General features: G+C 38.3%; 1 protein-coding gene across 1 annotated transcript in view; it reads right to left on the bottom strand.

Moving 5' to 3' along the window:
- Window positions 1-12,114, bottom strand: part of DOCK2 (dedicator of cytokinesis 2) — a 513,293-nt gene that overhangs the window by 448,745 nt on the left and 52,434 nt on the right. Inside the window, exons 7-9 of the mRNA XM_050962509.1 lie at window positions 11,916-12,051; window positions 9,482-9,636; window positions 4,347-4,428 (exon numbers count right to left, since the gene is read on the bottom strand). Of these exons, the coding sequence (XP_050818466.1) occupies window positions 4,347-4,428; window positions 9,482-9,636; window positions 11,916-12,051 (373 nt within the window). The remainder of the gene's footprint in view (window positions 1-4,346; window positions 4,429-9,481; window positions 9,637-11,915; window positions 12,052-12,114) is intronic.

The raw sequence follows: 12,114 nt of genomic DNA, 5'->3' as shown, positions 1-12,114 counted from the left end.
AGAGTCATCTGCAAAGTTTTCTGCCTTCCATCACACTGTAATTATCAGAACTTTCTAGTCTAGAAAGCTCTGGAAGCCCAGTCCTTCCCTGAAATCAGGAATTATTTGCATGAGCAATAATGTCATTTTAATGCAGCAAAATCATTGCCTTAACATCAGAAACAAGGAGAACACTACAAGAATGGAAAAGCTACAGCTCCCATAATTTTAGGAGATCTCAGCCATTCTTTCTGCTCCCTAGAGCAAGCTCCATGCTTGCACTGAAATAGTTTAATTCTGTGTCAAACTTTTTCAGTTGTCAATAATTAAGGCTAAGATTTAGCTGGGGTATTTTTAGTAAACATAATGGACAGATCATAGGCAATAAACAAAAATTCACGTCCTGTGACCTGTCCATGGCATTTATTATAAAATACCCCTACTAAGTCTGAGCTACTCCTTGGGCCCTAAGATGCCACTGCTCTGGGGGGACCCCAGGGTGCCAATCACTGGCCCCTGCTCTGGTGGCAGAGGCTGACTGCTCGGGGACAGCTGTGGAAGTCCCGGAGATCCCAGAAAGTCATGGCATCCAAGACAGATCTGCAGCCTTATCAATAATACATCAGCTTTCATATAAACTGATGTGCTGCTGCCTTTTTTACCCAGCCTCCAGAAGGCTGCCCTCTAGCTTACATTAGCAGAAGCTCAAGTCAGAACTCACCATGCCCCCTGGTGATCAGTTAATTAAGTGTAAACTCTGACCCTTCTCCCAGTCAAGTAAACTTCATGAGAAGCCAAATTCAGAATCTAACTGAGAACATTTAAATACTATTAGAAAAAGGCAATTTATTTTCTTCCCCTTCCCTCTTCTTCTTGAAATTAAAAATAGAATTGTATGCAATATTAAGGCTGTGTAATTAAAATAAGTGACAAAATGCTGAAGTACAGCAAAATATACTCATCCATGTTGTGCACTATATATATTTAACTGTACTCTTTCAAATAAAGCAGAATATATCTTAAGTTAATTTAGCTTAACTTTTTCAATATTTTTACTTGATTTTGCTTATGCAACTTCATCTTAATAACAGGGCATTCAGGCATTTATTTATATTGCGTCATCACAGTGCCCAACACACTTCCACCACAAGGCCCTTAATGAGATATCACATCACAATATAACTCAGAAAAATGTTGCACAGGGCAATGGTGTGTGCAAGGAAAGAGGAGGAGATATTCCACAGTTCTGTGGAAAATGATATGTTAAAAATGGGTTTCAAAGAAAGGACAAAAAGGGTATTGAGGTTTCCCTCGACTTCAGTGAGCTTTGGATCAGGGCCCTGTTGTACATGAAATTGGAGACTTTTCCAAATAACGTGCAGACCTGAGAATGAGACGAGACAAAGATCTCCATATATTTTTTTCAGCCATGTCCAGCATTGCTAACGCCAGTGACTCTAAATAAAACAGTGAGGGCAGTTGGCAATCTACTCACCCTAGCGCTAAAGCTGCAAAAGCTCCTGAATCTAAAGATGTTCTTTATTGTAGACAGGGCTAAAAGCATCAGTCAGAGAGATTATCATAGAGTAAGTAGGGGAGTAGTACAAAGAGTCTTAAATATATATGAGAGGGAAGATTTTGCACTGGTTCAACTGAGCTTTTAAGTACATTTATCATCACTCCCATAATCGCATTGGTCATTGGGGTACCATCATGAGCAACCGATTGTCTCCACCCCTGACAATTCTGTGTCAGTGCTTGAGTCTCTGCGAAGTCCATTCATATCCATTCTTTTATGTTGTCAATCCATCTCTTCTTCTGTAACTCTTCTTCTCTTCCCTTGTATTGTCCCTTGGAGGATGATCTTTGAAAAGGCCAGATGATCTTGTTACATGGCCGTACCACTTCAGCTTGCACTTGTTCACAGTTGTCAGGAGGTCTTCATATGATCCAGTGCTTTGGGTGATGATGTTGTGGACCTCTTCATTAGTGACTTGGTTGAAGTAGAAGATGCCCAGGGTTTTATGGGTTTCATCTCTACCAACTGTATTTTCTGTTCAAGTTTTGCCGTAAGGGTCCACGTCTCACGCACATGCAGAAAAATGGAGATGACCAATGAGTGCAGCAGTTTCAGTCTGGATTTTAGGGAGATGTTCTTATTCCTCCAAAATGGCTTTAGCTTTGCCGCTGCTGCTGTTGTTTACACAGTTCTTGCCAGAATTTCTGCCTTTGATCGTTCATCAGTGAAATACTTGAACTGTTTCACTGTCTCCTGCTCTTGTCCACTGACTGATATGTTTCAGAGTGGTAGCTGTGTTAGTCTGTATCAGCAAAAACAACGAGGAGTCCTTGTGGCATCTTAGAGATGATGAAGTGGGTTTTAGCCCGCTACAGCTTATGCCCAAATAAATTTGTTAGTCTCTAAGGTGTCACAAGGACTCCTCATTGTTTTTGCTGACAGTGATATGTGGACTGATCCTGTCATGTTTGTTTGTCATCATCTTAGTTTTCTCTGCACTGATTTCCATGCCGTGTTTTGTGGAGTTTTCATCCAATCATTTCACAAGGTTGGCAAGTTCATCATTGCTGCCTGCCAGGCCATCAGTGTCATCAGTGAAATGAAGATTTTAGATTGTTAGCCCCCCAATGCTGACTGTGCATATATGATCTTCTAGGGCATCAGTCATTATGTGCTCCAAGTAGATGCTGAACAGTGTGGGTGAAAGAAGACAGCCTTGCCGGACTCCAACAGTGGTGCGAAATCACTCTCCTATCGTGCCATTGACGAGAACTTCACTGCTGGCCTTGGCATACAGTTGTTTAATGGTAAGAATAAGCTTACAACCAACATTGTACTTCTTCATGGTTGCTCAGAAAGCTTGATGCCATATTTTGTCAAATGCCTTCTTGAAGTCAATGACGAGGTAGATTTCCAGCTGGTGTTGTAAGTACTTCTCACACAGAACATGAAGGTTGAAAATCTGTTCTGTGGTACACCTCTACCTCGATACAATGCTGTCTTTGGGAGCCAAAAAATCTTACCGTGTTATAGGTGAAACCACGTTATATTGAACTTGCTTTGATGCTCTGGAGTGCACCGCCCCACCGCCCAGGAGCACTGCTTTACCACGTTATATCCGAATTTGTGTTATATCGGGTCACATTATATTGAGGTAGAGGTGTACTTCTTCCAGCTTGAAAGCTAGCCTGTTCTTCATCAATAATATTCTCCACTTGTGGCTTCAATCTGTTCAATATGACTTTCAACATCACTTTAAGCACATTAGGCTCCATTAAAGTTAATCATGGGTACTTAAATGTTTTGATGAGTGAAGCTGGACTTAACCCCAGCTTCAAGTTATGATGCTGAATTAGGGTTTGAGCAGCAGCTCTCTCAATAGACTAGAGACACACTTGGAAGAGACATTATACAGCCTCAAAATTATGTGGTGCTAAAAGTAGACAAAAATTTGAAGAAATTCTCTCCTCCCACAACTGCATCATCCACCACTTATTTTCACCTCTGAGTATTTATGGACATTATGTAATTTACACTCTTAACATTACACTGAAAATAATTTACTCATATATGCACGGTTATTATCATTTTTAGTAAGTTCCCATTAACCTTGTAAGGAGAATTTCCAAATATGAAGGACCTTCCAAGGTTCCTCAGGTTCATTTGATTGGGGAAACAAAGTTACTATCTTGGTCCCCGGGGTGGTTAGATAATTTTCTCATTAATATTCAGTGACACTGATTTAGTGATGTCTTCATCTCTTTATATATTTATAGTATGAATCACTGGTTACTGTTCTGCAAGATGAATGCCTGATTGATATCTACATACCCCTGCTTATTATACAACATCTGTCTACAGGTTTAGTAATGAAATTCTACTGGATTTGGATATCTGCATCAGTAATGGTGTGAACATTAACTTTTGCCAAATAATTTGACAAATCAGAGACATGAATAAATGCCAAAGAGCTTCATCTAAATAATTTATGTCTGTCCACTATGTCATTCATATACCCTTTTGCTAATCTAACCATAAGCAGAGTGCACAAATATTCTCCACCTTAAAGTTATTACTTGTAATGAGCCAACTTAATTGGACTTGAAGGGAAAATCATTTAAGTAGTAAGACAAGTTAATCAAACATGACATAGCAGGAGATGAACTCAGGACCAAACAGAGTTAGCTGGCAAGTGCTCCTCTCCATTTAATTACTCAGACTAACTTCCTTTCTGAGCTCATTCAAGCCTTCCCGCAACACGTAAAAAACGTTCTGGGAGTGACCATTAGCAATGAGAATCCTATTTGCAAGTTCAAAATCTAGTCAAATATGCAGAATGTTTACTCACAGTGAACACCACTTTCAGATTGTTGAGCATATCAATCTCCTTTGGAAAACCTTTACTCCCCCATCTCACCAAGTAATTTTCACTGTTTAAGGAGAGAAAGTAATAATTTGTTAATATCATTTCACAGAATTCTTTGCCATGTGTCCTTAAGTACTGTAGTACTGCTTAACACATAGGTAAATACCATACAATACCACATCTTTAGATTCATAATGCATGATTTGACCATTTCCCCCACTCTTGGCAATGTTCCAGTCACTGAAAGTTTTTTCCTAAGTACATATCCCAAAGAAAATATTGTGTTGCCATTTTTGTGCCCAAAAACAGGGATCCAAAATCATTTTAAAAAACAAAGCAAAAAAAATCCATTTCTATTTTATCTGAGTAAATATGAAACAACTTTATCAGCCCAATATTATCAATTTTTAATATTTTATTTTTGACTATTTGAATGTATAAGCTCAAAACACAGACGACTTAATTATTTGTCAAAATATGTTGTAGGTTTACATTCACAAGTCCAGCTCCTGCACACATGCCAAAAAGTAACTAGTTTCTCTCACTTCTTGCAACAATGCATGAATAAAAAACAATTTAGAAGCCCAATCCATCACAGTACATCCACCAACCTCCCAAGATTGCATAAGTGCAGAAGACCATATGCTTCAGAGCAGATGGAAATATCCAAGGGAAAGCATCTCTCATTTGAAAGCCAAAACAAAGAAATGAACTTCATCTTCCATGGAGTAAGTCTACTTCAACAAAGTAATTATGATTACTCTTTTTTTTGTCACCTCAAATTACCCCTTGGAATGAACTACCAAGAGAAGTGGTGAATTCTGGATAGATTGAAGTCTTCTTCAGATCAGAACTGAATGCCTTTCTGGAAGATAACTTGTTTGACTAAAAAAGCAACCAAGAGTCCTGTGGCACCTTATAGACTAACAGATCTATTGGAGCATAAGCTGCATCTGATGAAGTGAGTATTTACCGATGAAAGCTTATCCTCTAATACATCTGTTAGTCTATAAGGTGCTACAGGACTCTTTATTCCTTTTTACAGATCCAAACTAACATGGCTACCCCTCTGATACTTATTTGACTAAAGTGTATGTATTGGACTCAGTACAAGGTATCTGGGTAAAATTTAATGGCCTGTGAAATACATGAGGTCACACTAGTGAAGTAACGGTTCTTTCTGGCCTTCAATCCTACAAATAGTACAACAGTCCATCAAAATGAAACAAAATATGTCTAAAACCAATTCTCCTTACATCCACACAAAAATCTACCACCAGTTATAGTCTTAAATTTTTAAGGCCAAAAGGGACCATTCGATCATCTTTTTGTACAACTTCATAAATAATACTAGCAATGGGATTGCTTATCGTTTCTCTTGTATTGAGCCCAGTAACTTGGTTTGGCTAAAATATATCATCCAGAAAAGTATCCATACCCTTATATGACAATATCAAGAGATGGAGAACACACCACTTTTCTCGGTAGTGTGACAGTGAGGGTGATTAACCATTGGAATAAAAAAATGTGCCTTATTTCTGACTTGAATTTGTCTATTTTTAACTTTCAGCCATTGGTTCTTGTTATGCTCTTCTCCATTACCTTGACATTTTTACCTTATTCAGCAAGCAGTAAGTTATCTGCTAAAGTAAGTCTAATTCTCTTGTTCTCAGAGAGCCAAAATCAACAGCAAAACATAACCACAATTAATGTTTAGTCATTCTTTATTACAGAGTGACTGAATTCAAGATGAATGCTCAAAGACAATTCTTTACAAGACCAAAACACCAGTTCACCTTACTCACATCAGTAGTCAATTGAAGCAAATGGCTTGTTGCTTGTCTAAGGTGAGCCGGATTTGGCTCCATCTTTAATACTGAAATCTTATCCAGGGTGATTTTTGTTTCAAAATGGCAGTTTGAGAAGGACACAATAAGACTAAAACAGAGAAACCACCACAATGAAAGGAGAATTATGATACATTTGATTCCTTTTCTGTAGTTTCTATTATATTTATGTAAGATAGATTTAAAAATAAATTCAATACAATAGAATACAGCATGGTAACATTTTGGAAGTAAGCAATTCAACATGTATGTAGGTCACCTAGATAGCAGTTGTCCTAACAGGACCACTTTTCAGACTCTTAAATCTCACAATGCTACAAGTCTAAATTTCTCTGAGCATTTTATTCCAGGCATAACAACCATTGAGAAGTTAATAGAGTTAAGCCCAACAAAAATATAAGTTAAAAAACACTGCTTGAGTAACACCCATTAAGAACAAAATGTTCACCAAGAAGCATAGCAGCTATTTCATTCAGATAAACCAAAGGAAGAACGAAATAGCAAACAGGTCTGTCTCCTCCATGGTATGGCTGCACAACAGTAACCTCTGTTAATGCCACCATGATCAAGTGAGGTCTAAATTAAAGTGGGAAGGGGTCCACTTCAGAGCAATGTATACAGCTGATAGGAAGTAAAATCTGAATCTGATAATCATTTTAAGACTTCTTACTCTTATCACAGGCAATTCTGGAAGTATCCCTGATCTATCTTGAACAGAATGCCAAAGGAAGCTACAATTCCTAACTTTGCTGGCCCCTAAAAGTTGTGGACTGACTATGGACACTAGATTTATGACTTATTACAAAGATCTATAACACACTTACAACCCCCTCAGTTTCCTTCCCCCTCCCCCCCCAATGAATGGAAGAGTGTTATTGGGCCACTTCATCTTGAATGGTCCCTTGAAATATGAATTACCTACTTATGCTAAACAATCTGCTCCACCTTGTATTTAGCTTTGACACGCAGTATGTTTCTCAGACCTGAAAATGAGCTCTGGGTAACTTCAAAAGCTTGTCTGTTTCACCAAACAGAAGTTAGTCCAGTACAAGAGATTATTTCACTCACCTTATCTTGCTAATATCCTGGGATTGACATAGCTACAACAACACTGCATACGTAATAGAAGCTATTGTCTGTTACACATTGTCCACAGAGTAGCACCACACTTATATCAGGTCAAATGGCAATGTGCTCATTTTATTAGCCACAAGAAATCATGCCAAAAAAATATACTGAACAGAAATTTACAAAATATCAATTGGGAAATTAACACTACCATTTTTCAAATACAAAGTTTCTGTTGTTCCCCCAGAGCTGCATGTCAATGAAAGTTACATACATTGGGATATAACCCCTCAGCCACCAATATCTAGCACAAACGTGTGTTTTGGGTGCCTTGCTGATCAGAAATGTTCACCAGTTTATTTAGCTTTAAGAGCTTGACTGGTAGCCATCTATATAATACTAAGAGATGGATTTTGCCCTCAAAACATAAAAATCACTGAAAGAAAATTTAGTGCATTTCTGCAAGAGCTACCCTACAGAAGTAACTAGCTTCTGTCCTTTCATTTTCACGGCCCACAATCCCTTTTCTTCAGGATCTCAGTTTAGTAAATGATACAGCTGAAGTTTGAAGCTTCTTTTACAGAACATTAAGAAAATCACATAAGTGAAAACCTGCCAATCGTGAGTGATTCCACCAGCCACTAGTGTAATCCTCACTCAAAGATCTTTCTGCTTTCCTCTGCCAAATGAAAAAATGGCAATGCTACTACCTTGTTCATTTGAATTTACCTGGTTGCAATACATACTAATTTCTGAACAGTGACTAGAGAAAGCGCGTCCTATGACTGCAGTTTATTATACTTAAAATAATAATTTCAGTGCTGCTTTGTTTTCCTCTCAGTCCCCATTTGCTTGTTTTCACCTCCTGTTGTCTCATGTGCCTGGTCAGTGAGCTATTTGGCATTAGAGGCTGTCTTCTTTATTACATGTGTTTACAGCACCTAGCACAGAGGGGCCTACAGGTGCTATCCCATTACCAACAACCACCATCTTCCAACCTTCTCTGTAGCCTTGCCCAGAAGGCACCACTACAAAGCCACAAAGGCCAAGATCTCAAGGACAAAGAGCTGGATCTCTACTGGGTTCCCCTGCACCAGACTCCAGCATTTAGGGATTTGCCCCTTTTAAATTTTACTCATTGTTTGCTGTCTTCCCATTCGGAAAGGAGAAAGTCTCCTTATGCAGATTTACAGCAAGTTACTAGTTTTGTCAAACTTCTTCCCAAAAGCATACAAATCGTCAAAGAATGAATCCAATACAGCAAATCTGAGAATCTGTCAGATTAAGTTTAAAATCCAAATATAAGAATTGCTCAATAGAAAGGGTGCATGTGTGTATGTCTTATGTATGCATTCTACTGCTCCAGTCCTAATCCTGAAATCCAGTATTGTTTGACTCTCCTATATGGTCCAACATATAAACATAATCCTCTGCTTTTCCCATCTATAGAATTTCTTCCATACTAATCACCTAGGCACTGGTAGTCAAGGTGATGGAAACTCTCATAATCAAACAAATTTTAGCTGCTGATGGTCAGATGTTTGTATTCTCCATTGCTTGTTGTAAAAACTTCTATTTTGGCAATGAGGCAAAGGAACATTTTTCACAGCAGTGAACTGTCCATCTACTGAATCTCTGTAGCTGCGTCGAGGTTGTCTGCCTACCAGCGATAATAGTGACCTTAACTTTTATTTTTTCTACAGATTTTAACAATCAGCTCAGCTTCTGCCCAAATATGTTACTGTTTTGATTGAGTGGTTAAGACTGGACTTAGACCAGTCATACAGAACTCACAAAATTTGATGCCTCACTTGCTACACTGACTGCAAGTAGTTTATTCCAAACGAAGACTGAACAAACTCTAAACAAACTGCCTTAATATTTCATTAATCTTTGCTCAAGAAATTCTACACAATGCAGAAATCAGTCAGCTTTGAAGCAACATTAGCAGTCACTTAAGATTTCAGAGCACACTCAAGCCAAGAGAATCTGGTCCATTTGCCCTCAATATAATTTATTGTTTGCTATTACACAATACTCCAGCCTAGCATCACTAGATTCCAGCAGTGCATGTGGTTTTTCCTTTTAAAAACTTTCTTGTACAATTTTGCCCTGTGTGTGTGCACTGGCCATTACACTCCCTCTCCAGTTTGATCAACTCTCTTTACTATTAGTTCTCCAGGGGAAAATAATATAGCCTACCTTATAATTGTATGTTTCTGCGGATCATATAATGACATGAAGAGTTCTGCATCCTCTCCTATTCGGCATACAAAGTTTCTTACAAAGACGTAAAGGCTGTAGGTGGGGGATGAGGAGATGCGGGAGTACGTTCCATAGTCCGGCTGATCCTTTGACTACACACAGAAGGAGGAAAATTATTAATTAGACCAAACTAATTTGAATGCCAGGAAGACCTGCACTTACTGCTCTATACTCAAGGTTCATCTGAAAATGGCCCAGTTCTGCTCTCAGTTTAAGCAACACAGTAGGGTAGAATTTAGCCTAAAACATTTATCACACTTTACAGTCTTTTCTAGCACCTAACCACTGCTCCAAATGTTCCTAAGATGCTGAATAGTGCATAAGAAGTTCACACACATACACAGCCTGTATGAACAAGGTGATGAGCAGTGAATCTGTTCCTGGACTGTCCTTAAAGTAAGTATATATGAGACCCTCTGATATTTTAATCAGTGCTTGCACCTGGCATCACTACATGTTTAAAGAAAGAATACAATACAATTCTCTAGAAGTGACTCAGTTTAGCAGGGATTTAATCTGTCTTGTATCATTTAGTGATGACCCTCCCATATTTGGAAAGCATTGTTTGTTCAACTGAGCTTCTGACTGACAACAAGGCATGTGGTGTTAAATACTAATTTATGATACATTATTCACAGTAGTCATGATTTGAAGATTTCATAACGCACTCAAACGTCTTTTTCTTCTTTAACATATGTCTCATTTTATTTACATTGTGATTAATAAGCAAAAAAAGCCCAAACCTTACATCACTTGATAGTTCTTAGGATACATTTAATATTTATAAAGACAATGAAGTGTAACCACGTGAACCATGTTTTAAAATGTGACTTCAAATTATTTGTGTGCTCTGATCATTTAGACCTTGACACCATCAGCAAGCATACAAAGAATTGTTAAATGTACCAACTTCCTCTCTTTTGGCTCAGACTGACCAACTAACTGGCAGTAGCTTATATCCCATGGCCAGTACTTTCAAGTCTTGGGACCTAAATAAAGCTCCTAAATCCCAGGTAAGTGGCCAACATTCAACAGGAGCAGCAACTGAAAAACACATTGCATATTGGAAAATATAATCCCAACTATACATATAAAATGATGGGGTCGAAATTAGCTGTTACCACTCAAGAAAGATATGAGAGTCATTGTGGATAGTTCTCTGAAAATATCCACTCAATGTGCGTGGCAGTCAAAAAAGCAAACAGAATGCTGGGAATCATTAAAAAAGGGATAGAAATAAGACAGAAAATATCATATTGCCTCTATATAAATCCATGGTACGCCCATATCTTCAACACTGCATGCAGATGTGGTCGCCCCATCTCAAAAAAAAGATATATTGGACTTGGAAAAAGTTCAGAAAAGGGCAACAGAAATTATTAGGGGTATGGAATGACCGCCATATGAAGAGAGATTAATAAGACTCGGGCTTTTCAGTTTGGAAAAGAGACGACGAAGGGGGAAATATGATAGAGGTCTATAAAAATATGACAGGTTTGGAGAAAGTAAATAAGTAAGTGTTATTTACTCCTTTTCATAACACAAGGACTAGGGGCCACCAAATGAAATTAATAGGCAGCAGGTTTAAAACAAACAAAAGGAAGTATTTTTTCACACAATGCACAGCCAACCTGTGGAACTCCTTGCCAGAGGATGTTGTAAAGGCCAAGACTATAAAAGCATTCAAAAAAGAACTATATAAATTCATAGAGGATAGGTCCATCAATGGCTATTAGTCAGGATGGGCAGGGATGACGTCCTTAGCCTGTGTTTGCCAGAAGCTGGGAATGGGTGACAGGGGATGGATCACTTGATGATTACCTGTTCTGTTCATTCCCTCTGGGGCACCTGGCATTGGCCACTGTCAGAAGACAGAATACTGAGCTAGAGGGACCTTTGGTCTGACCCAGTGGCCATTCTTATGTTCTAATTCTACAAGCCAGTAGTTGTGGAAGTCAGACCACATCGGAGCCTTGCCATTTATTTGAGAATCTTATTTTAGGTACCGAGTTTTGACATCTTGGCCCATGTATTTAATCCAGTTCCAGTCACTAACACTCAAGTCTATTCTTCAATTGTTGGGTTAGACCAACAGTTGCACTTTTTCATCTTATTCAATGCATGGAGAAACTTGCTGAAGTCACTCTTAGGCAAATTTTGACAATCTGGTAAACCAAAGTAAATATTGACAACTGAGGTGACATGTTCCATATTTATCAACTAGGGATCAGAAACTGCTCCTTTAAATCAGTGGCAAAACTCCCATTGGTTTTACTGGGAGAAGGATCAAGTTTAAACAAACAGACAACACCTTGTAAACTGAATTAACACTTTCTGAAAGGAAAGGCCAATTTTAGCAAATTGTTCATACCATTTCTTCTTTAATCCGCTCTGTAATTTTATCAGTAGCTTCTTCATGTGCATGAAATAGGCTAATGACGCTGGTTTTATCTGGATCCAAGATATTTCCATCTTCATCTCTAACTATTAGATCTAGCTCAAGTATCCTGTGGAGATTAAAAAAGAAGCACTCCATAAAACATGATAATTTTCTTCTAGAACAAATTATA

This window comes from Gopherus flavomarginatus, chromosome 7 (assembly GCF_025201925.1).
Source record: "Gopherus flavomarginatus isolate rGopFla2 chromosome 7, rGopFla2.mat.asm, whole genome shotgun sequence".
Classification (NCBI taxonomy): Eukaryota; Metazoa; Chordata; order Testudines; family Testudinidae; genus Gopherus; species Gopherus flavomarginatus.
Note: the sequence above shows the minus strand (reverse complement) of the source record. Positions and strands in the feature narration are given on the sequence as shown.